Source organism: Cavia porcellus, unplaced genomic scaffold (genome assembly GCF_034190915.1).
Source record: "Cavia porcellus strain 051 isolate PalLab524CR breed Dunkin Hartley unplaced genomic scaffold, mCavPor4.1 scaffold_16, whole genome shotgun sequence".
NCBI lineage: Eukaryota > Metazoa > Chordata > Mammalia > Rodentia > Caviidae > Cavia > Cavia porcellus.
The window spans coordinates 33,361,258-33,385,645 of NW_026947499.1; the positions used below are offsets into that span (position 1 = coordinate 33,361,258).

The 24,388-nt window shown below is 53.1% G+C and overlaps 2 protein-coding genes across 17 annotated transcripts in view; one reads left to right on the top strand and one right to left on the bottom strand.

Moving 5' to 3' along the window:
* Tsc2 (TSC complex subunit 2) overlaps positions 1-21,655 on the top strand; it is a 37,831-nt gene extending 16,176 nt beyond the window's left edge. For 2 of the 10 annotated variants that reach the window (XM_003478476.5, XM_063226305.1), the window contains 28 exons: positions 188-343; positions 787-903; positions 3,386-3,508; positions 4,001-4,107; positions 4,310-4,460; positions 5,620-5,742; positions 6,483-6,617; positions 7,947-8,136; positions 9,295-9,388; positions 9,562-9,664; positions 9,901-9,995; positions 11,055-11,183; positions 12,562-12,726; positions 12,962-13,114; positions 13,202-13,314; positions 13,720-13,932; positions 15,272-15,475; positions 16,098-16,166; positions 17,319-17,449; positions 17,770-18,266; positions 18,464-18,539; positions 18,660-18,746; positions 19,432-19,618; positions 19,878-20,017; positions 20,881-20,959; positions 21,037-21,128; positions 21,214-21,312; positions 21,411-21,655. In XM_003478476.5, the coding sequence (XP_003478524.2) occupies positions 188-343; positions 787-903; positions 3,386-3,508; positions 4,001-4,107; positions 4,310-4,460; positions 5,620-5,742; positions 6,483-6,617; positions 7,947-8,136; positions 9,295-9,388; positions 9,562-9,664; positions 9,901-9,995; positions 11,055-11,183; positions 12,562-12,726; positions 12,962-13,114; positions 13,202-13,314; positions 13,720-13,932; positions 15,272-15,475; positions 16,098-16,166; positions 17,319-17,449; positions 17,770-18,266; positions 18,464-18,539; positions 18,660-18,746; positions 19,432-19,618; positions 19,878-20,017; positions 20,881-20,959; positions 21,037-21,128; positions 21,214-21,312; positions 21,411-21,575 (3,993 nt within the window). In that variant the 3' untranslated portion in view covers positions 21,576-21,655. Of the gene's footprint in view, positions 1-187; positions 344-786; positions 904-3,385; positions 3,509-4,000; positions 4,108-4,309; positions 4,461-5,619; positions 5,743-6,482; positions 6,618-7,946; positions 8,137-9,294; positions 9,389-9,561; positions 9,665-9,900; positions 9,996-11,054; positions 11,184-12,561; positions 12,727-12,961; positions 13,115-13,201; positions 13,315-13,719; positions 13,933-15,271; positions 15,476-16,097; positions 16,167-17,318; positions 17,450-17,769; positions 18,267-18,463; positions 18,540-18,638; positions 18,747-19,431; positions 19,619-19,877; positions 20,018-20,880; positions 20,960-21,036; positions 21,129-21,213; positions 21,313-21,410 lie in introns of those variants that run through there. The other 8 variants (XM_005007405.4, XM_003478477.5, XM_063226303.1 and 5 more) reach the window with 8 other exon arrangements.
* The window catches only part of Pkd1 (polycystin 1, transient receptor potential channel interacting), a 47,543-nt gene continuing 44,805 nt past the window's right edge, over positions 21,651-24,388 (bottom strand). For 6 of the 7 annotated variants that reach the window (XM_013141602.2, XM_013141603.2, XM_013141604.2 and 3 more), the window contains 5 exons: positions 24,188-24,362; positions 23,795-24,085; positions 23,589-23,723; positions 23,210-23,515; positions 21,651-23,118 (listed from right to left, as the gene is read on the bottom strand). In XM_013141602.2, the coding sequence (XP_012997056.1) occupies positions 22,636-23,118; positions 23,210-23,515; positions 23,589-23,723; positions 23,795-24,085; positions 24,188-24,362 (1,390 nt within the window). In that variant the 3' untranslated portion in view covers positions 21,651-22,635. Of the gene's footprint in view, positions 23,119-23,209; positions 23,516-23,588; positions 23,724-23,794; positions 24,086-24,187; positions 24,363-24,388 lie in introns of those variants that run through there. The other variant, XR_010039790.1, reaches the window with a different exon arrangement.

A 24,388-nucleotide genomic window follows, 5' to 3' on the forward strand; every position in this document is an offset into this window, starting at 1 on the left:
TCCTGGTAGAGAGGACTCTGGAGACTATGTCAGGTTCAATAGGCCATGGTGACCTTGCTCAGCTTTTCTGCAATCTTGATTAACACCTTAGCTTTTTTAGTTGATTCCTTGAGGAATTTCATGTCACTGAAATGCCTCCCACCCCATGGGGCAAGAGACTTACCTTTTCTCTTTCTGCCCTATATAGGAGGAACTCATTAACTCAGTGGTCATCTCGCAGCTGTCCCTCATCCCTGAAGACAGAGACCCCCAAGTCCGAAAGCTGGCCACCCAATTGCTGGTGGACCTCGCGGAAGGCTGCCATACCCACCACTTCAACAGTCTGCTAGACATAATTGAAAAAGTGAGAGCCTCATGGGACCTGAGGTTCGGGGGCCTAAGTGCCAAAGGTACTCTTCTTTGTGGCCAAGTTCTGTGGACAGGTGATCCTCTGAACCTTTGTCAGCTTTGTGACTATCTTCTAAGGTCAGGATGTCCCTCCTAGCAGAAATAAGTAGTATCCAGAGGCCAACTGAATTGCATCCTATTTGTAGGACCTTAGAAATGGGTATTGTGTAGCTTCCTGGGCTAGATGAAGGGAGGACAGGGCTGTGGCCCGTAGCCTCCTGGCACAGACAGCATCTTTCCTTTTTAGAGTTGAAATAGAATGTGATTCCTGAACAGTCAGTTGGATATGTAAAGTGCACCTTTTTCTATAGAAAGTGGAAAAGAAATCTGTGGTAGCAAGTGTTAGGTCTGACAGTGGCTGGGGCTAGGAGCTGGGACTTACTTGTTCATTTCTCTAAGGTGATGGCCCGCTCTCTCTCTCTGCCTCCTGAGCTGGAAGAAAGGGATGTGACTGCTTACTCAGCTTCCCTGGAAGATGTGAAGACTGCAGTCCTGGGACTCCTAGTCATCCTTCAGGTGGGTGGATCTTTTTCTGGGAGAGTGTGCTGCCTAGCTCCTGTCCACTCTGATTGGAGGCTACTCTTCAAAGATGCGTCTCTCTGGAGACCTAGGCTCTGCCAGGGTCACAGGGATATGGTTGCTGTGATGGGCAACATGGTGTGGTCTTGATTGGGTGAGAGGCTTGCAGGCACGGTAGGTAGGGCTCATGTTGTCAGTCTGGCACTGACCCCGAGTCCGGATCAGAACCAAATTCTGCCCTTCCAGGGTACTTGCTGTGGCTGGAGGCAGGAGAGACATCTTGTTCCTGCTTGATAGCTAAGTTTCAGAACAGCTTTACTTTTCACGTATTGTATAGTGAATGACTTGGTCATTTTCAGTGTATTTACAGAGCTGTGTAGTCAATAGTGCAGTTTATTTTATTTTGGGGGGGACAGAGTCTCACTATATAGTGTGGGCTGGCCTTGAATTCTCTTTTGTGCAGCCCAGGTTGTCCTTGAACTCACAGTGATCCTCCTGCCTCAGCCTCCTGAGTGCTGGGATTACAGGAGTGTGCCACCATGCCTGTCTTGCAGTTAATTTTAGAATATCCCCAACATCCCAAAAGAAACCCCACACTCATTAGCCATCACTCTCTAGTCACTGGCAAACCCCAAACTGCCTTCTACTTCCATCCATTTGCCATTTTATATAAATGGAATTACAAAATGCGACCTTTTGTGTCTGGCTTCATTCACTCAATACCATGTTTTCAGGGTTATCCATGTTGATGGAGGTATCGATACATCATTTTTTTTTTTTTATGACTAAATAATGTCCCATTGTGTGGATGGTCAGTAGTTTGTTTATCCATTTGCCTGATGATAGATACTTAGGTTGTTTTTCCTTTTGACTATTGTGAAGAGTGCTACTTCAAACATTGTCACACAAAGGTTTATGTGTACATGAGTTTCCACACCTAGTGGAGCGGCAGATTGGTGGGTTGGAGGTTGAGTCTGTGTTTAAGGTTTGTGAAGCTGCCAGCTGGATTTGTACCAGGGCCGCATCACTTCACGTCCCCTTTAACCATGTGTAATGTTCTGGTTTTGCCACCACAGAGAAAATGTCTTCCACAGCATTGTTATATCTTTGCTTTGTTTTCTTTGTGCTTTTATTCTTCCAGTCTGTCTGTCTTTTTTTTTTTTTTGAGACAGGATTTCACTGTGCAGTTCAGTTCGGTTCAGGCTGGCCTTGAACTCACTTTGTAGCCCAGGCTGGTCTTGAACTCTCAGCAGTCTTCCTGGCTCAGCCTCCCAAGTGCTGGGATTACAGGCATGTGCCACTACACCCAGTTCATTCTCTCTTTGGAATGGGTGTTAGTATGTTACTCAGGCTGGCCTCAAACTCTGTTCCTGTCTCTGTATCTGAGTACCTGATGTACTGTACCCACCTCATTTCAATATCTTTGACTGTGCCCATCCTAGTGGATGTGAAGTATTGTCTCACTGTGGTTCTATTTCCCTGAAAGGTAATGATATTGAGCATCTTTCTCTTTTTCTGGTGCTATGAATTGAACCTAGAGCCTTACACATGTTAGGCAAAGGCTGTACCACTGAGCTATACCATCAGCCCAAACATCTCTTTCATATAGATATTGGCCAGCTGTGTATTTTCTGAAGAGAAATGTGTGTTAGGTCTTTGCCCATTTTACCTTGCACTTACCAGCATGTTTAAGGCCCTGGGTTCAGTTCCCATGACTGTAGCCAAAAAATTAGGAAAGAAAAAGTCATATATCTGTTTGGTAATGTACACATAGCCCCATTGAAGGGTTAAATATCCACTTTCTGCTGAGAACCTGGTTGAAGCCCTGTGAAATTCTGTTGGAAAAGCCTGCTGTTGCTATGAATTATGTCAAACTCCCTTATTTTGTGTTGTCCATCGTAGGATGATGCTTTCCTATCCTGTGCTCTGAGACAAGGAGAAACAGTACTAATGAGCTTCTAAGTACCTGCTGCTAACCTATAAGGCTCAGCAGCCATCAAGGCTCCTCAGGCTCCTGTAACACTGACCCAATCCAGAGTTGTTACAATGGTAGAAAGCTGCCTGGCCACACCTATCGCCTGCCAGGGAGGGTTCGGGGCCTTTCGTGGGTAGAACTTGCAGTAGGAGGGTGGCCTCAGCACCTGGGAGTAAGCCTGCAGTATGTGCATCCCACCAGCTGCTCCTTGTTGACCTCTTTGCTTTGTAGCATTGAGCATCTCTCTTTGGCATGCTGGGATGGGTATTAGATGGTTCCTCTCAGTTTTTATTGAAAAGGTTTTCCTACTTTATTGATTCCCTGCTGGTGAGATGAACGCATAGAGAGATGTCCCTTAGAGTGGGGATGGTGGCTGATGGTTGTGCACAGGAAGCATAGCAGATGCTGTATACTCAACATCCAAAAAGATGGTCCTGGTTTTCCACCCCTCTCTGGGTGAATGGCATACTCTTGCCTCACAATGACAGCACCCTTTCTCCACAGACCAAGCTGTACACCCTGCCTGCCAGCCATGCCATGCGTGTGTATGAGATGCTTGTTAGCCACATTCAGCTCCACTACAAGCATAGCTACTCCCTGCCCATTGCCAGCAGCATCCGGCTACAGGTATGATGGTCCATTCTCTGGGGCCCAGCGAGCTGCCTCTGTTTTGATGGACTTGATGCATATGGGCTGGAGAGACGGGGTGGCCTAGGGAGAGGCTCATTGCAGGTCTTTGCCTCTGTGGCACTTTCTGTTGCTGCAGTCTCTCAGTATCCTCTGCTCTTCCTTTGCCTTCAGTCCTCGTGTCTTTGTGGCTTATCACTGAGTTACATGGTAGCCGGGGATGGGAGCAGAGAAAAAGAAACACATTGACTTCAAGGTGGCATGTAACTCTAATGCTGCAGGTGTCTGTCAGCAAACTGCATCGAGAACTGGACTGGACACAAGAGGGAAAGGGAAGGGCACAAAAGGCTAGCTCTGTGAGCTGTTGTAGGACACTAGCTTGGGAAAAAACCTCAGGTGTCCTTGGGATACATGATCTGAGTGGGAAGGTGGTGTGGCCCACTCTGGACCGGTTTCAGGCTCATTTGGATGGCATAGTTCTTTTCTTTCCAGGCCTTTGACTTCCTGCTGCTGCTGCGGGCAGATGCGCTGCACCGCCTGGGTTTGCCCACCAAGGATGGGATTGTGAGATTCAGCCCCTACTGCCTGTGTGACTGCGTGTATGTGAGATGGTCCCTATCCCAAACTGGTGCTTCAGGGGTATCAGGGTCACTGGGTTAGAGATGGAGTCAAGTACTGTCTTCCCTGGAGGGACCATGTAAATGGTATTCTCACTATGGGCCAGGGCCAGAAGGCACTCTTGTGTCTGTTCCCACGTCCATAGTAGGATGGCCTCAGCTAGTATTCTGTTTGCTTTTTCAGGGAGCCTGAGAGGGCCTCTGACAAGAAGGCTGGCAGTACCCTTTCACCTCCCACTGGGGCACCAGGTTCTGCATCAGGAAGCTCTGCCTTGCGGCTTGGCCATCTTCCCTACTCCCTGCTTTTTCGAGTTCTGCTACAGTGTTTGAAGCAGGTGAGAAAGGCCTCTCCCTTTGGTCAGATGGAGTTGCAGTGGGTACTGCCCTGAGAGTACCAGGTTAGAACACGTCCCTCCCATGTGGGTGATCTTGTTCTAGGTTTACAGTGTGGCTTAGCCGTGTGCCAGATAATTGGACTATAGGTTCAACTGAACCTCAAGCAGGGCATGGACTGGTTTTTGGGGGAAGGAGTGCAGGGTGTGGTGGAAGTCATACCTGGGATACCTGCCAGCCAAACTAAAGCCAACTTTGAAAGGTGGGGCAAGTTTGAGTTAAATGGTGGAGTCAGCAAAGTTTGGGAACAGGAGGGTGCTATGGTAGGAGGCTGAAGTCAGGGATAGGGAAGCAGGATAGAGGAGGTTGGGGGCCAGAGGCCAAGGCAGATCCAGAGTCCTGGGGCATCAGGAGTCTCTATGCCTCATGTCACAGGGGTAGTATGTGGCAGGGATTCTAAGATTCTATCTTTTGACTTGACTCTGGGCAGTGGTTTGCTCCCTGTTGCTGTGGCCTTGGACTACTGCTCTTGGTTCTGTTGTGCAGGGGTCTGCCTGGGGATTATTCACTTGCTGCTTTTCCCTGTTAGCTATTTGATAGTTCTTCTGCTACCTCTTCCTTGTTGCAATTGGTACTCGATTGGGGTGGGCATCTATTACAGACTCCTGGGTACAATGGCATATGCAGGCAGCCACTAGGCCACTGCAGGTAGATGAGGAGAGGGCTAGATATCAGAGCCAAGTAAGTGGAAATCTTGAGTTGGGCCAAGAGGAATACGGAGGCAGCTGCCTGTCAAAGCTTCCACTCAACCTTGCCTCTGGAGGTCAGCTGCCACTGCCCAGAGTAGCTGTCTTTTTTTTTTTTTTTTTTTTGTCTTTTTCATTTTTATCGGTACCAAGGATCGAACTCACGACCGCCTGCTTGCAAGGCAGGTGCTTATGCCTCTGAGCTACATCCCCAGCCCCCAGAGTAGCTGTCTTTGAGCAGTAGCTGTTACTGCAGCTGCAGTGACAGAGACCCAGCCCCAGTCAGTCCTTGTGTGTAAAAGTGGTGAGGCCTTGCTGCTGTGTGACTGCAGACAGCCTCAAGCACTGGCCTTTGGCCTTCTGTCCCTAGGATCCAGAATGCTCTGCCACCCCTTGACCATCCCTTTCCCTCTAGGAGACTGACTGGAAGGTGCTGAAGCTCGTCCTCAGTAAGCTGCCAGAGTCACTGCGCTACAAGGTCCTCATCTTCACATCATCATGCAATGTTGACCAGCTCTCTTCCGCCCTCTGCTCTATGGTAATGCCCACTCAGCAGGCCTGTGCTGACCCTCTGCTGTCACTCACAGTGGCCCTGGCATGTGGGGGGTGAAGACCACAGTCCAGTATCTCCTCTAAAAGGCAACAAGCCCTGTAACTTGATAGACTAAGACTATCACCTTCAAAGCCCCTGGAACACAGACTGCGCCTCTGGACCAGTACACAGAGGGCCAGAAATCTCAGCTTACAGGGTATCAAAGTTTTTTTTTTTTTTTTTTTTTTTTTTTTTTGGGTGGGGCTTCTATGCTGCCTGTGCCTCTCACCTGTCAAGAGGAGACACACTCCTCTTTCTGAAAAGGTTGATCCTTGCCAGGAAGGAAAGTAGTGGCCTCCCATATTCTTTATTTTTCATGTGGTACTGTGATTGAACCCAGGGCCTTTGCATTGAATTATATCTAAATTCTTTTATTCTTTTATTTTTACTTTATTTTGAGACAGAGTCCCATTAAATTGTAAGGCTGAGGGGCTGGGAATTTAGCTCAGAGGCACAAGTACCTGCCTGGAAAGTATGAGATCGTGAGTTCCAAAAAAAAAAAAAGTTGCCAAGTCTGGGCTGGAATTTGTGATCCTCCTGTTTCAGCCTCCCACAGTAACAGACATATGCTACCATGCCCTGCTCCTCCTGTACTCTTGACTCTCAACCTCTCCTGGCCTTCGTGATACCCTCTGGCTACCCATGGGATTTGGCCAGTGCCTTCACAGGTAGGTCTTGCTCATTAGCTTTCAGGCCCAAAGACACTTGAGCGCCTCCGAGGCACCCCAGAAGGATTCTCCAGAACTGACCTGCACTTGGCTGTGGTTCCTGTTCTGACGGTGTTAATCTCTTACCATAACTACTTGGACAAGAGCAAGCAGGTATGAAATGGGGAGCCTCAAAGTGCTTGAGATTTGAATATCTGGTCCTGAGTGGAGGGCTCACCTTTTTTTTTTTTTAAATAAATTGCATGGTAGATCAGGGCTAGGTGAACTTTGCTTTGCTTCCCCTCAGGACTTCTAGACACCTACCTGCCAGCCAACCAGCCCAGAACTTTGGTTATCTATATCCCTTGGTGCCTCCAATATCCCTCTGGGAGTCTAGACTTTCGTGCAGCTCTTCAGTGTGTCCCTCTGCTATCCCTGTCCAACAGGGCTCCCTTTGAGGAGCATTCCCTCACCTGTCCCTGCAGCAGTTCTGGGATGCGTGGTCAGGCCGGGTTTGAGAAGTGGATGGACAAGCTGGACTTCCTTAGCTTCCTTTTCTTCTACACCTCCTGTGGGGAAAGCACAGAAGTGCTTTTTTCTGTCATCCCCTCCCCCATTACTGCTGTCACCCTCACTGTCTGTTAGAACCCTAGCACCTCAGTGAAGAAACATAAGTCTTTTTATGTGGGCTGCTGAAGTATACAGGAAACACAAGTCTTCGGAAGTCACATGCCTGGTTAGGGTCCTAACAGCCAGGAGAGAGATTTAGCTTAAGGCTTGGGCTGTCCTTTCCCCTGACCCAGGTTCCTGACTGTAGCACTGTTAGAAACTAACACAGAGCTCTGCTCCCTACAGACCTAGCTTAAATAAAAGCCCCCCCTCTCTATTTGAGTATACCCTAGCTCCTTCTTTATAGCTTGGCCTGCTTCTACTAACTTTGCCTCCCAAAGTGTGCTGGGCTGAAAGTTATCTGACTCTGCTGGGCTTCTGATGTTTCTGAGGGGGTACTAGCTTTGTGAAAGAACTGTTCCTGAGGTGTTGAGTCCCTAGACTTAGACCTTAGCTATCATTTTGCTGCTGCTTTCTCAGTGGACACTGCCAGAACTGGATATGGGTTCCTGCAGCATTTGCTGCACCAGGTGCATCTCCCTTTAGCAATAAGGCCAGCAGTGGAGCTCCCAGAACAAGGAGTCCAGGGGTCCAGCATGTCTTACTTTCAGGTTGGGCTGGGGAGCTGGGCTTTGGTGACCAGTGGAGTTGGGTTAGGAAGCCTTGTGCAGTCTGTCAAGTGGTCTAGCTAGAGGCCAGCTTCGTCACTTACGTGTTTAGGGACCTTCCTAAACCTTGCCCTTCCCTCCCTGTGGAGCATCCCAGAATGAAACCAAGGGGAGATGAGACCTGGGAACAGTGTACTTGGCATAGCAGGGTGGCTTAGGTGTTCTTGTGGGTGGGGGATTTGGCTGTTGGGTGGCAGATGAGGCCTGAAGCTCTTGCTTCCCACAGCGTGAAATGGTTTACTGCCTGGAGCAAGGCCTCATCTACCGCTGTGCCAGTCAGTGTGTGGTGGCCCTGGCCATCTGCAGTGTGGAGATGCCTGATATTATGATCAAGGCTCTGCCCGTCCTGGTGGTGAAGCTCACACACATCTCTGCCACGGCCAGCATGGCTGTCCCGCTTCTAGAGTTTCTGTCCAGTGAGTATGTACACAGGTGCAAGTATGCAGGGAGCCTCAGGGTGGAGCTGGGCCTGCCTGAAGTATGCTATGCTGACTTCCCCACCTACCACTTACTGGCTGCCTTCCCTAGGGAGCCCAAGTCTTGTCATCTCTGCTGCCGTAGGGCCTTGGCACCTTCTATGAACTTTGTATCTTCCAGCCTAGACTTAGACAAGCTGCTTCTCCCCTAACCCCTGCATCAGAAGTGTCCCCCAAAGGAAGCAGCCTCAGCCCCACCCCATCCCAGAACCCCATCTCTGTTCCTCATGGCACACATCACACCATGGGTGTTTCTTTTTTTGTTTTTTTGAGACAAGTCTTGCTATGTAGTTCAGGGTGGCCTTGAACTGAGTATGTATGTAGCCCATGCTGGCCTCAGACTCAAAGCAGTCTTCCTACCTGGATCTCCTGAGTGTTAGGATTACAGGTGTGTGCTGCCACACCTGGCTCATACCTTGGGTTTTGTCAACTTGTTCTTTATTTGGCCTTCACCCTTGTCATCCATCCATCTCCCAAGAGTTCAGGGTCTTTACCTGCCCCTTCATTTCTGTCATCTGCTGCATGTCTGGCCAGTAGCAGACCCTTAGGTGTTGAGACACCAGAAGAGAGCTGCACTGGCACTTGGTGGGGAGGACCAGAGAGAATGATGTGGATCAGATAGATCCCCTGCACACACTTTTTATTTTGCATATTATGTAAAGTATAAAAAACTTGGTATGGTAGGCATGCCTATAATACTAGCACTCTTGGCAGCTGAAGTAGGAGAATCACTATATAGAGTGTTGAGGCCAGCCTGAACTATATAGCAAGATCCTATCTCAGAACAAAAGGCTAGGTATGTAGCCTCCTGGAAGTCCCTTGGGTTCAGTTCCTAATACTGGGGGGAGTGGGGGAGGGAATGGTTATAGCTTACAAGTTATACGACTATAGGCCACTGGTGGGGTTTGGCCTTGGAGCTGTGGTTTGCTGGCCTCTGGAGTAGAGAACCAAAGGCCGGAGTTAGGAAGGTCACATTTGGGTGGCTGTGGCCTTCTGAATCTCAGGCCAGAGCAACTTCCCTGACCTTTATAAAGTGTGGGACCCTGGTGACATTGCTGGTGACTGCACCCTATCTGCAGAATTGTCCTTGCCCTGCAGCTCTGGCCAGGCTGCCACATCTCTACAGGAACTTTGCCGCTGAACAGTATGCCAGTGTGTTTGCTATCTCCCTGCCGTATACCAACCCTTCCAAGTAAGTGCTGTCACCAATGCCCTGCCCCTCCTGCTATGGCCAGTTCACATTTCTTGGAGCAGAAAGCCACATTGACGCCTGAGCTGTAGAGTTACTGAGCTCTCTGTTTTGTGCCTGTGGATCCTGGACAGTTCCCTGGGTGTAGCCAGCACTTCCCCTTTCTTCTTTCCCAGGTTCAATCAGTACATCGTGTGCCTGGCACATCATGTCATTGCCATGTGGTTCATCAGGTGCCGCCTACCCTTCCGGAAAGATTTTGTCCCATTTATCACTAAGGTTAGCCCAGGAAGTAGGGAGGCCTGTGTCTATTAGAAACAGGACCTGCTTTGCCTGGCTGGAGCAGGGAATTGGGCAGGAGGGAGGGAAGTAGGGGTTGGTTGAGGCTCTCCTGAGCCCAGCCCAGTCTAGTTGAGGTGGGCATAAGCCTCAGGGAGGTTGCCAACTTGTTGTGGGCCTGCATTTTGTCCCAGGCCTTGTTCATAAGCCTACAGCTTGGGTCTGCTTCACTCCAGGGTTTGCGCTCCAATGTCCTGCTGTCTTTTGATGATACCCCTGAGAAGGACAGCTTCAGAGCACGGAGCACCAGCCTCAATGAGAGGCCTAAAAGGTTCGAGGCCTGGTATCACTGCTGGGGAATGCAGGTGGGGTAGGATCCTAGACTGTGACCTCTGACCAATGTGGTGTGTATGGGCCTGGGGCTGAGGGTGTGCTGGGCGCAGTTTTGAGAGACAGGGCACAGTCTACAGGGGTCACTAATGCCCCACCCTTGCTATGATGGCCTGTCTCAACTTGCCTGTCAAGTACAGAGTTGCTGAGTTGGGGATTGGGATGCTGGCTGTAGGTGTCTAAGTTCAGGTATAGTACACTAAAGGACCTAGGCTTGCTCACCACCTGGGCTGGGGAGCCTGTGGCCGTAACTTCCTTGGCCCTGGAGCCTTAGCCCAGCCTCCAGACGGTGCCCTTTTTCCTTCAGAGCTTGCTCGTTGGGGAACATGCTCTTCTTTACCACCACAGCTGCTTGTGCTAAATCTGAAAAGAGCTGTGCTAAGCCTCTGTGTTCTTGTTTGCGTATCACTGAACGGCTATCCCATCTGTCCCCATCTCCTGCACAGCTTTCTCAGCTCTCCCTAGGTGGGATACGGCACCTTCCACTATGACCTGCACTTAGAAGCATTGCTTAAGCCCCTTTGCCAGCAGTAGATGGAGCCTCTTCTCTGAGGTTCTTGGGCCTCGAACCTGGAACTTGTCTCATTCTCAGTGATCCCCAGGGCCTGACTGTAAAGGAGTCAGTGCCTCAGTACCAGAGCAGGGGTGCCAGCCATCCACCAAGTGGGTGGGGATGCTTGGTCAGCATAGCCTGGAACCTGCCGTGAAGGCGATCCACATACATTTAAGTTGCGCTAATGTCCTTTGTTTTGGTATCATGCGTGAAACCTTACTTTTTCTTAGTCGCGTTTACAAGTTGTATTTTTATGCATTTTTGTTTTTCTGTCTCTTTCCTTGCTAACTGTCCTTTGGCATGGTTCTTTTGTTCATCTCACCTGTGGGATATCTCCATCCTGACCCTGTGGCCTGGGACCTTTCCTCCTCACCCCTCCATGGCTTGTTTTCCCCTTCCCGGGAGCTGGGCTCTCTGGGGCTTGGGGCTTCCTTCCTCACCTGGTAGTTTGAGGATAGCCAGAGCCCCCAAACAAGGCCTGAATAACTCCCCACCTGTGAAAGAATTCAAGGAGAGCTCTGCAGCAGAGGCCTTCCGGTGCCGAAGCATCAGTGTGTCTGAACATGTGGTCCGCAGGTAGCGGGGCTGTGTTGGGTGGGGGGCACAGACCCTGGAGCTTGGCCCTGTGAGCACCCGGGTGGTGGTGCATGGGGCTGCTTGCATGACCTCGTCACCTGCCCACACCCTCCTTGGCAGGGTCTGCAGAAGAGCCTGCCCCCTTCCACCCAGGAAGCTTGGTATTGAGGGATGGAAAGGTTGCATTCTGTCTTTGAGCCTGGAGTGAGCATGAGCTGGCTGCATAGCATCCGCAGTGGCTGGCCTGGGTGGCTGCTTAGGGAAGCTGGGAGACCAGTGGCAGCCCCTATAGGCTTATCCCTGGAGGGCAAGGGCTTCTGCACATTAAAGCAGTGCTCATGCAGGTTGATGGAGACATGCTCAGGTTTAGCCTTGTCACATTCTGCAGAGTGGACTTTTCTTCTTGGAGTTTTTTCTAGGAAAAGTCTGCTTTCTATTGTAGCTGGGAGGAAGTTGGGCTTTTGTGCAGGACTTGGGGGTTGGCATGAGGCATCCTGAGGGTGTTGGCCAGGCACTAGTATAGCCTGTTTGTTCTCCCTGGTGCATCCAAATCCAGGTACCAGTTTCTGGTTGCCAGGGTCCCAGTCGCTGCCTACCTGCAGTAAACCCTGCTGCCCAGGCTGCACTACCAGAGGACTGCCTGTCCCCCCACCCGAAAGTTGCTTCTCAGCCTTGGCAGCCCACACTCTGACCTAGCTCTTTGCTAATGCCTAACTTGGGCTCCAATCTCTTCTGGCCTGTGTGTGTGGGACTTGGTCAGGAATTTGGGGTAGGGGTTGCTTGGTGAGACTCCCCTCTCAGCATTTTTTTTTTTTTTTTTAGAAAAATCCTTACCATGTGCACAATATGGCTCAGGGGTTGTGATACTCATACTAGAATTTAATCTGCACAAGTCCTTCCCCTGTCTCTGGGGTGTATGTGGGCTGGACAATAATCCTGGCTCACCTGGCCAGAGCATGAGGTCAGAAAGCTACATGTGAACCTCAGCCCCTCCATTTCCTTGATGGGAGGTGACCCCATGGGCAGAATGCAATCTTGCTCTGTCCCCTGTGATTTTGGAGTCTGCATGACTAAGCCGTTCTGCCACAGCCATGACTAACTGTCCTGTATGCTTGGGCAGGAGGGATGCCCTATTTTGCCAGTCTCTCATATTTCTGACCAGAAGGCCTGGGTCTTTCCCATGCAGTGTCTCCCTTTGGGATGATGTAGTCCTTGCAGTTTGCAGTGCTGCAGTTCCACAGACCACCATGCCCTGGTCCTGGTGGGGTTTTTCTGAGTGAGGCCTCTCTACCTGTGCATGCATTGAGCTTTGGCCTTGGTGATAGGTGGCTTGGCCCCTGCCCAGCACCTTAATCCCTGCTGTGCCCTCTCCCTCCAGCAGAATACAGACATCCCTCACCAGTGCCAGCCTTGGGTCTGCAGATGAGAACTCCATGGCCCAGGCTGATGACAACTTGAAAAATCTCCACCTGGAGCTCACAGAAACATGTCTGGACATGATGGCCCGATACGTATTCTCCAATTTCACTGCAGTCCCCAAGAGGTATGAGTTGTGCTCCAGAGCTGAGGTCCAGGGGTGGCAGGTACACTTGTATAGGTGTTTTACAGTGGCCACACTGCTCCTATGTGGTGGTGGCAAACCAGCTGTGTAAGCCGCCTCCTTGCAGGTGGTGGGCCTCAGTTGCTCGGGTTCTTGAGGTCACACTGGTCTTCAGGACCTGAGAAGCCCTGTTTGAGAACAGCCCCACAAGCTGACATGGGTGCTTTTGTTCTTCCAGGTCTCCTGTAGGAGAGTTTCTCCTGGCTGGTGGCAGGACCAAAACCTGGCTGGTTGGAAATAAGCTTGTCACTGTGACCACAAGTGTTGGGGCTGGGACCCGGTCATTGCTGGGCCTGGACTCAGGCGAGCTGCAAGGTGCCCCAGAGTCAAGGTGATGGCTCTTTCCCTCTGTGTGTCCTGCTGGTCCGGAGACTCAGGAGGCTGTCATTGACACTGTGTGGGGCACTTATGTCCTCAGCTCTGAGCCTACTATGCACATAAGACAGACCAAGGAGGCACCTGCAAAGCTGGAGTCCCAGGCTGGGCAGCAGGTATCCCGTGGGGCCCGGGACCGTGTCCGCTCCATGTCTGGTAAGCCTTGGCCCTTGTTGTCTTCTTAGTAGGTACTCCGCCCCGCTCTGCTGGCTCAGTGTTCTGGAGGGCTCTGTGGAGCTAAGGAGTCATGGATCAGCTTCAGGCTGGCCCCTTCTCTGACCCTGGGTGGTGTCCTGTGTTCTTCTATCTCAGGTTGTTGGGAGGAACAGCCCCCCTTAACAGTAGAATGAGGCCCCTTGTAGCTGAGGGGCTACTGTTATATGGATGTGCACTCTGGTCCCCAGGCAGGCTCACCCCAGAACTTTCTCTGCTGTGCTCAATTAGGGCAGCTAGGTCCCCTGTCCTTGGCCCACAGAGTCGGGGTAGAATGGCCAGTTCTACACTGAAAGCTTTGTACTAGGCACCTAGAAGTTACAAGCTATCCCATTTACTACTCCATAGGGGGCCATGGCCTTCGGGTTGGTGCTCTGGATACACCAGCCCCCCATACTACTGGTGGCCCTGCTGCCCCGGGCCTGCAGACTGCACCAGCCACAAAGCCTGAGCAGACTTCTGCAAGTGCACCGGTTTTAGCACCAGAGAAGACGAACCTGGCAGCCTATGTGCCACTGCTTACCCAGGGCTGGGCAGAAATCCTGGTCCGGAGGCCCACAGGTACTGAGGGGACAGACAGGCTGGGCTGCCCAGTACTTCTGCTAGTACATAGGCCTCCATAAATTACTCACAGGCCTGTGGTTGCACACAATAGGAAGCACAGAGCATTTGGGGGATGATCTTAAAGCTGGATTTTCCAGGGCCAAGGGGAGGCCTATGTTAGGCAGAGCACTAAGTACATAGTCTGGGCCACAGAGCTTTATTGGCTGTCTGGAGGCTGGAAGTTGAGTCTAGAGTATATGCAGGGTCAGTTTCTCCCGAGGCCTCCCTCCTGGGCTTGCAGATGCTGCCTTCTCCCTGTGTGCTCATGTGGCCATCTGTGACCTAATCTCTTAGAGGATACCAGTCAGATTGGACCAGGGCCCACTTATATGACCTTATTTTGATCACCTCTTTAAAGATCATGTTTCCGGGGCTAGGGATTTAGCTCAGCAGCATAAGCACCTACCTTGCAAATGTGTGGTCATGAGTTCGATCCCCAGTACCGATAAAAAAGAAAAAGACAAAAAAAAAAAAAAGATCATGTTTCCTCATGCAGTCACATTCTAAGGTCTTGGGTGTTGGAGTTTAACATATGACTGAGGTGGAGGACATAACTCACGTTGATTATAACATCTGATTGCTGGGTGTGGTGCCACATACCTACAGTCCTAACACTTGGAAGGCTAAGATAGGATTGCAATTTCAAGGCCAGCCTGGGCAACTTAGCAAAAGGAAAAGGGCTGAAGGTGTGGTTTAGTGTGGAAGCCCTGGTTCAATCCCAGTACTGTAAAACAAAACACTAATTGGGTGGGATGGCACATTTTGCTATAAGCCCAGCACTCGGCTGAGGCAGGAAGATAATGAATTCAAGGGTAGCCTGGACTATAGAGTGAGATCCTGTCTCAGAAAACAAAATTAAATTTGTCAGTAATGGCTATCTTAGCCAAAACGAAGGGCTTGGGGCTGGGGATTTAGCTCAGCGGCATAAGTGCCTGCTTTGCAAGCACATGGTCGTGAGTTCGATCCCCGGTACTGATTAAAAAAAAAGGAAGGGCTTATCAGAGGGCCCAGGGCCTAGGAGGACCCATGGACACTGTGGGGACCAAGTGGTAGGGGGAGAAGAGGGCAGGGCACTGGAGTACAACTATAGCACGATGCTGCTGCCCTGTGGTGTGTTCCCCTAACCTGGCCTGCCTGGCCTTGGAATGGATATTGACCTGGGACAGCAGAGTGTGTATTGCCTCATCTACCTCTGAGTGTGTGCTGTTGGGGCCACTTTGGGGAAGGCTGCTCTGGGAGGGCTGGGGTGATGGCTTGGTGCAGGTACAGGTCTGAGAGTTCCCACTGCCCTCCCCAGGGAACACCAGCTGGCTGATGAGCCTGGAGAATCCACTCAGCCCCTTCTCCTCGGACATCAACAACATGCCCCTGCAGGAGCTGTCCAATGCCCTTATGGCTGCTGAGCGCTTCAAGGAGCACCGGGACACTGCCTTGTACAAGTCCCTGTCGGTGCCAGCAGCTGGCACAGCCAAGCCCCCTCCTCTCCCACGCTCTAATACAGGTGAGCACAAAGGCCTGTGTGTGGGGCTGTGGTTAGTGTGGGGCCCTGAGTTTCCTATATGGTGGCCTCCTACCCCATCATCCTCAAGGGTCTTTGGGGGTATACCAGTGCCCTGAGACATGGCATTAGGGGGCCTTGTCCCTTGGGAGTCTGACACCTGCTAGCTGCCACTTGGATGCTGCAGGAATGGCAGCCTCATGAACAGTTGGAGCTCTGTGGAGTCATTGCCTGTACCCTCTGGGAGGGCCCAGTGCCCAGGGCTTTAGGAATTACGGTGGCAACCATTCCTCCTTCCCATCTTGGATTGGATGTGTGAGCCTAACAGCCTGTACTCCTGTTCCCCCACCTGGCTATGTGCCATCCTCCTAGGCCATGTCTTGTGGCCCTTCTCTGTGGCCACAGATGGTGCTTAGAAGTTCCACGTCCACTCATGAGGAGCTGGGAAGTGCTGCCTCCCAAAGGTCCACACAAGCCACTTGGAGAGCCGGGAGCCTGTGTGCCGGCCTGGCCGCCGCTGGCCCTCCCCTCTCTCCTCTCCAGGCTCGGGGCTGTGCCTGTCCTTCTGCTCGGCCTGAGTGTAGTCTCTGCTGCTGACGTGGCCGCTCACGTGGTTCCCTTGCAGTGGCCTCTTTCTCCTCCTTGTACCAGTCCAGCTGCCAAGGACAGCTGCACAGGAGCATTTCCTGGGCAGGTATTCGTGTACCCCTTTGAGGAAGTGGTGTTTGCTGCAGAGCGCCACTTGGCCTCATAGGCACTGTTTTTTTCTCATCATCCCTCATCTAGTCATCCCTCCATGGCCCTGTCTGCCTCTCATCAACCTGGGGGAGCAGGGTTCTGACTGGCATGAGGACATCTGTGCAGAACGCCTTTGCTTTGCCATGGGAGCCCCTTTGATGTGTGCCCCTTTGTTCTGTGCTCTACTCCTGAGCTGTACAAGGTCTCCCAGCCCTTCAAGGCTGGAGGTGGGATGGCCCTAAGTTGCCTTGATGTCAGAAAGCAGCTGATGGGGTTGAGCCTGGCTCTGGGGCTCCACTGACCCTGCCCTGGCTGCCAGTAGTCTGGTTGGCCTTGTGGGCATGTAGGGTGAACTGTGACTATTATGGGTCCTGCAGACCAATGCCTGGCCTGTTACCCTGGGCTCCTCCAGTCTCTGGTGTGGATAGGAGCCAGTCATGAGGACAGTGTGCAGATGGGGTCCGTCTGATGTGTGTCCAGGGGCTGTCCTGGCAGAGGTGGGGGTGGGGTGGGGGTGGCCGGCTGTGCTGATCCTCCATTGTTTCTTTCCTCTACGTCCTACCCCAAGGCTGGCATAGGAAACTCAGCTTGGCAACCTTGTCCTCTCTTGTGTGTGCCCTGCTACAGGCCTGGCTGAGATTGAAGGCTAGCTTTTGCTCTCAGGGTGGCAGCTCTGTTCTGAAGGCATCCCTCTCCACCCTCTGAGTCTGCTTACAGATGGGAGTGTCCCCATCAGCTTCCTTTGGTTCAGAGTTCTAGAGAAATGGCCTTTTTTCCTTGTTTTTGAGGGCTATTCTCACTTGATGCACCCCTCTCAAGCTGAGGCCCATCTAGAGTGGGGTCATCTATTTGGCCTGTCCTTGACTGGCTGGAGGTGCAGGGGCAGTTTATGGTGGACGTTGGGTAGGCAGAGCTGGTACAAGACAGCCACGCAAGAGATACCAACCCCTCAATGTCCCTCCCAGCCTGCTCCATGGCGGCAGTGGTATAGAGCTGCAGAGGGGCTCTGCAGGGCCAGTCTCCTGTGGTAGGAGTAGGCTGGTATTCTGAGGCCACTGAGCACTAGGGCTCAGCCCAGCTCCCAGCAGCCCCATCTGTGTCCTCCCAGACTCCGCTGTGGTTCTGGAGGAAGGAAGTCCATGCGAGACTCACATACCAGGGGAGCCCCCAGAGTTGGAGGACTTCGAAGCAGCACTAGATACAGACAAGCGCTGCCAACGCCCTGACACTTACAGCAGGGTGAGTGCTACAGGGAGCCCTGCAGTCAGCTGTGAGCCATCAGAAGGGTGAAGGGTAAGGGGTGCAGTCCTTACCCCAAGCCTCCTAAAAATGTATTGGCCTTGCTTTGTTTCATTTGAGAGATGGCTACCTGTTCTTCCATGTCTCTCCTGTTCAGAGTGTCCTGGGGTGGCCCTTGTGGCATGGCTCTTTCAGGCTTTGGAACTCTTTGCTCAATTCAGCGTGGGCCCATCCCCCCAAGATGGACAGCTTTGGGTCCATCTTGGGGAAGGAATTTTCAAGGGACCTGATGAACATATTCTCTGAATGGCCTTTTGCAGTCATCCTCAGCCTCCAGCCAGGAAGAAAAGTTGTCTCACGTGGAAGAGCTGGCTGTGGGAGGCATACCCATCGAGCGAGCTGTCTCTTCTGAGGGTGGCGGGCCCTCCTTGGTGGACCTCTCCTTTCAGCCCTCACAGCCACTGAGCAAGTCCAGCTCCTCTCCTGAGCTACAGACCCTGCAGGACATCCTTGGAGAACCTGGGGACAAGGCTGATGTTGGCCAGTTGAGTCCTGAGGCCAAAGCCCGATCCCAGTCAGGAATATTGGATGGAGAAGGTGCCACCTGGTCAGCTGCAGGTGAAGAGAGCCGGGGTACAGCTCCACCCGAAGGCCCCTTGCCATCCAGCTCTCCCCGCTCTCCTAGTGGCCTCCGCCCCCGTGGCTACACCATCTCGGACTCCGCCCCATCACGCAGGGGCAAGAGAGTAGAGAGGGATGCTTTCAGAAACAGAGCTGCCACTTCCAATACTGAGAAAGTCCCGGGCATCAACCCCAGGTGGGCCTCTCCCTGCTGGCTGAGCTCCTGCACGCTGCCCAGAGATGTGGCACCTAAGCCACCCTGGGCAGTACAGCTAGGAGTAGGCCCTGTGTCCTTCCTGTGGCTAGCGGGAGCCTGAGGGAGGTTGGCTGTTTGGCCATGGGCTTTCCCCTGGGCATGCTGCCGGCCCTACCCTCACCCTTGCTGCTCCTCAGCTTTGTGTTCCTGCAGCTCTACCATTCACCTTTCTTTGGGGATGAGTCCAACAAACCCATCCTGTTGCCCAATGAGGTAGGCACGTCCACATCCCTCACGGGTGCCTGTGGTGTGGGTGCGGGGCTGGCCAAGAGGGGCAGGTTGGCAGCTGGGCTGGCCTCTGCCTGTTCTCAGACTCACTCTCTGTGGCTATAGTCCTTTGAGCGGTCAGTGCAGCTGCTTGACCAGATCCCATCCTACGACACGCACAAGATTGCTGTCCTGTACGTGGGAGAAGGCCAGGTGAGGCTGCCGGCCACCCTCCTGGTTTTGGGGGTCTGAGTTTTCTTCCTCTAGGAGCCTACGCTTGTCATCCTCCAAGGCCTGTTTCATGTACTATTCTGAGTGTCAGTGACACAGGCATTAGACAATAGGTTGACATACGGCCATGGAGTAGGCTAGAACAGTGATGGTGAACATATGCACGTGTTCTGCACTGGGCTGTATCATTGATTGCTCTAAAAGGTTTGCTGTCACTGAGCTGGAGCAGTGAGTGGGGCCCATATTTGCTACAGCAGTGAATGCAAAGGCCCTGGGGTGACCAGCCCTGAGTAAGCATGGGAGCTGGTGGGGGAAGGGGCCTTTTTAGACACTGAGGGGGCCCTGGATGGTTCTGAACCAAAAGTTATCTGCAATGTATCTTATGTTCACAAGTATTTCTCTTCTGTGTGGTGTTTCAGTGGAGTTGCATGCTGACAGTCTAGGCAAGGAGGTAGCAAGCCAGGAAGAGGGTGCTGGGTTGTTGAGTACTAAAGTTGAGTGTCTTAGGAAGACAGAGTTGACTGCAATTGTAAGCTAAACAGTGGGGCTGGTCCAGAAGGCAGGCGCCCAGGATGATACCTGGGAGTCCCGCCTTGGATAACTGTCAGCATGAAGTTGCCCTGCATTGAGCAGGGATGGTGACAGAGCTCCTTTGGCTCTCCCACAGAGCAGCAGCGAGCTGGCCATCCTCTCCAATGAGCATGGCTCCTATAGGTACACAGAGTTCCTGACGGGCCTGGGCAGGCTCATTGAGCTCAAGGATTGCCAGCCTGACAAGGTGTACCTGGGTGGCCTTGACGTGTGTGGTGAGGATGGCCAATTCACCTACTGCTGGCATGATGACATAATGCAAGGTATGCAGCTCTCTGGTGGCCCCCACTGCCTGACCTGTGATGACTGAGGTGTCCTAAAGGCTGGGTCATGATCAGCATGGAGGCTTTGGCTTTGCCCTTGAGAAGCCCAGAACTGCTTGTCAGGTGCTCCCTGCAGGCTCCCGGTTGTCAGAGAAACCAAGGCAGTGTTTGGTAGAGGCACAGAGGCTTGGGTCCCCCAAACCCTAGACATCCACCCAGGTGGATGCCCACCCCCCAGCTCAGCCTGACTCCTCTGCAGCTATCTTTCACATTGCCACCCTGATGCCTACCAAGGATGTGGACAAGCACCGCTGTGACAAGAAGCGGCACCTGGGTAATGACTTTGTTTCCATTATCTACAACGACTCTGGTGAGGAATTCAAGCTAGGCACCATCAAGGTGAGTGGTACCTCTGTCTCTGGATGTACTGGTTCTGCCCTTGTGGATGAGTGGAGACTGAGGCCATACGGAAAGGTGATCCCTCATCTATCTGGAGGTCCCCTTCATGACCCATAAAGATGACATCACTGTCTACTAGAAGAGGCTGTCAGTGACAGTGTGATGTGGTTCTAAGTCTTAAATCTTAGTTTCCTTATCTGTATAGTAGCTCTGTCACTGAACTAACACTTGCCTAACAAGAGGTGCAGTGCCTGCATGTTTAGTGCCTGCTCAGAGCTACTTTGTCAACTGTGGCCCTCAGCAACTCCTGGGCCCCTCTGACCAGGTTATTGGTATACACCAGTGTCATTCATGTCTGAGGTCACAGAGAAGAGGTACCTTAGTCATTGTGGACATTGTCACAGCTGTGGTTGGTGGGTGTCAGTGTGGCACAGTGCAATGTGGGTTGAAGCAACAGTGGGTGTCAGGATCGACTTAGAATGTACCAGAAGCCTTAGAGGACCCTGGGCCAGGAACCTGTAGGGGGATGGTTACTTGTGGGAAGGCCAGCATGGTCATCCTGGAGACATTTTCACAGCAACCAAAGAGAAGCAGGGCTTCAGAAAAGCCAAGGAAGGAGGGTGGAAGGCCCCACTGAGACACTGCCTGGCCCTGTCATGGTGGGAGGCAACCTTGGGAGCAGTCAGTCTCACTGCTGTTGTTGAGCTTTGGAACCAGCACTTAGGCAGTGCCCATGTGTCTACAATCTTGGACATATTCCAGTGCTGGGGTCCAGGTGTGGTGGGCCATCATGGCCCACAGTCAGGTGATAAGCAATCTTGAGCCCTCAGGATGAGCTCATGCCAGTCCTCTTTGTCTGGCAGGGTCAGTTCAACTTTGTTCATGTGATCATCACACCCCTGGACTATGAGTGCAACCTGCTGTCACTGCAGTGCAGGAAAGGTGAGACTCTGGGGTGGGTGGGCAGGCAGTGAGTGACAAGGCCTTGAGCCTGGTGTGTGAGCTCTCTCTCCCCTCAGACATGGAGGGCCTGGTGGATACAAGTGTGGCCAAGATTGTGTCTGATCGGAACCTGCCCTTTGTGGCCCGCCAGATGGCTCTACATGCAAATGTGAGTAGAGGTCAGGTTGGGGGCCCAGGTGGGTCTATAGCTGCCACTGGCTAGAGGACTCACTGTCCTGCCCTCTGGCCCCCAGATGGCCTCGCAGGTGCACCACAGCCGTTCTAACCCTACGGACATCTACCCCTCCAAGTGGATTGCTCGGCTTCGCCACATCAAGCGGCTCCGTCAGCGGGTAGGGATGTATGGCCAGTGGGAGTCGGGTAGAGTCCCAGGCAGAGTGGCAAGTGCTGCCTCTTCTGGGCTTGCTGCTAAAGCTGCTTTTCCCACTAGATCCGTGAGGAAGCCCACTACTCAAACCCCAGCCTGCCTCTGATGCACCCCCCAGCCCATGCCAAAGCCTCAGCCCAGGCCCCACCAGAACCCACGCCTGCCTACGAGACAGGTCAGCGGAAGCGCCTCATCTCCTCAGTGGATGACTTCACAGAGTTTGTGTAAGGCAGAGCACAGGATGGTATTTTATATAAATGAAATAAAATGGGGCTTCCTGGTGCTCAGACAGAGAAGCACAGATAGCAGTCAGCTCCTTTATTTGACTTTGTCTGTTTTGGAGGGTTGGAGATAGGACAAAAGCTATAATTAGGGCCCTTGGGGGAAATGTGCCCTCTCCCATCTGTGGTGCGTTGGTACTCCCAGGCCTCATGCCCTCACTTGCCCCAACCTGGGAGCCAGCTCCCAGGAGTTTCCCTACCTGCCTGGCATCCTTCACCACATGGAAGTCCCTTGCCCAAACCTGATACCAGCAGGCCTGGGTGCTATCCCCAGCCCCAGGCAGGGGAGGAAAACAAGGCCAAGGTGGTAAAAGGAATACCAGCGTATAGCCATGGCCCCAAATAGTTAACTAGCACCTGCCCAAGGCCAGACTCGGATCCAAAAAGCAGCTGCAGCTTCCCTGGCCCCATCACTGGCCACAGTGGGCCCAGGCCTAGCTTTAGCTACCAGGCCCTTAAGCTCTACTAAAAAATAGTGACATACAAAAATATACACATTTTAACCCCATATAAATTACTGACGGTAGACACAAAATGGGATGGCAGCTGGAGGCGAGCGTGCTGTGGGGATGGGGTGAGGCAATAACTTAGGGGATGGAAGACAGGAGGCGCAGCTTAACCTCCCCAAAGCCTGGTTCCTTAGCAAGGGGAGCAGGCTGCACAGGGGTGGCGCTGGGCACAGCCCTGCTGTACCTGAGGACTTGGGAAATAAATTAGCACGTCGGAGGCTGGGCACTCGCTCGTTCCAATACTGTTGTGTCCTCCCACAGAGAGCTGGGAGGGGACCCTGGGTCCTGGCTGATCACACAGCCTTTATAAAGTGCTAAAGCCCACAGACAGGCAGAACTACCCTGCCTGCTCTCTGGGAAACCTGTATGTAGCCGTTATACCTGGCCTGAGGCCTTGATGCAGAAGGTAATACTGAGCACTGTCTACCCTGGCTCCTGGGGCCAGATCAAAGCTACAGGCCCTCCCCCCAAGAAGGGGCATGACCCAGGCTTCTAGGACTAAGTGCTGTGCTGGCAGACCCTGTTCTTGGTCCACAGTGATGTCCTGCTGTGGCCTATACCTGGGTCCATGCCTTCACTGGCCTGGACAAGGTGGCTGGGCAGGGCTGACTTTGGGCTTTGGAAAGGGCTACCGTGAGGTGACCTAGAAAACTGGGTGCTCCCACAGCCTTGGAGCCTTTGCAGCTTCTGCTCCAGCTGGTAGACATCCTCCGTGGCCTGGTTGAGTCGGTCAAACTGGGTGAGCAGGGCCTCGAATACAGCGTGGAGGCGGGAGGGCTCTGGCTCAGGCTCTCCCTGGGCACCTGGGCCACCTGGGCGGCCTGGGCCTGCGTTTGGCGCATCCAGCTGGCTCGACGAGGTGGAAGGATGTGAAGAGTCGGAACCACCACTGGGTGGAGGTGCCTCTGGGGAAGACTTGGAACCCCTGGACGATCGAGAGGGCAGCGGTTCCATCCCTTCAAAGCGGACTTTGTGGCGGAACTGGGGGCGGCACAGGGGCTCTGTCAGTCTGACTGCACCCTGGGCTCATAGGCCCAGAGTGTCCCTCTCCCCCCCACTGGGCCGTACCCACCTCCTTGACCTTGCTGAAGCCCATCCAGAGGCGCAGCCTGCGCAGGAAGAGCTCTACCATCTCATAGTCCTGGGGTTCCCAGGCTGGGCGGTAGAGTTCCCCCCGCAGAGAGTGGTACCGCCAACGCAGAAGGACTGCGCCCAGTCTCAGAGCTCCACACAGACGCAGAGCCCAGAGTCCCATGCATAGCAGAAGGGACAGGTTCCAAGACTCGCCTGGGCACAGAGTAGGGACCCTGGTACTGGGGCATAGCACCAGGAGAGCCTGGACCATGTTGTGGAGGGAATCTGTACAAGAGGAGACAAGCTGCGGAGCAGGGGCAGGAATGAGTAGGTGCCTGGGCTGAGGCCTCCCCACAGACCCAGGCACAGCTACTTACCAGAATAGCCAGCTGGGCATAGGCCACTCCAAGTATAACCAAGCCCAATGTGGCCCCCAGGAGCTCCGGCAGGGCCCTGCACAGGGTCTTACCGAACACAGACCACTGGCGCACAAACCGCAGCTGCTGGGCAGTCTGTGGACAAGGAACATCAGCCTGCAGCCCCAGGGTGTGGCCCAGGCCCTGTCCCTGGAACTGGCTCTCACCTTGACCAAAAGCAGGAAGAGCAGTGAAGCTGCCAGGCCACGGGCTGCAGTGCTTAACTGTGCCACCTGGTCAAAGCTGGTGAAATGGTGAGGGCGGCCACGGAGGAAGCGGGTCCACTGGCGGTCAGCAGTGCCTAGCTGGGCCAGACGTACCAGTGCCGCAGCTGCTGTCAGTGTGACCAGGAGCCACTGTGCCCAGGCTCCAGGCTGCATGGCATGTGAACAGCCCTCCCTGCGCCAGGCTCGAGCCTCAGCCACAGAGAAGTAGACTGCGAACAGCAGCAGACATACCTGGGGAGAGGAGGACAGATCAGGACCCCTGGGGGAGGGCCCTGCAAACAGACCCCAGGGCTGCCAAGGGGAGGGGCAATCTGTAGAAGGGGTGGTACATACCGATGTGAGCAGTGGCAGAGACAGTCCTGTGCTGAAGCGCAGCAGCGCAAATGGGTGGACACTCAGAGCTGCCAGGGCACGGCCGGCAGCAGGAAACTCAAGGCGCAGAGTGATGGCAGCGTGCAGCCCTACGGCTGGGCTGTATCGTGTGAGCTCCACAAACACAGCACGGCTCCTGTGTAAAGCACAGGGTTGGCAGGG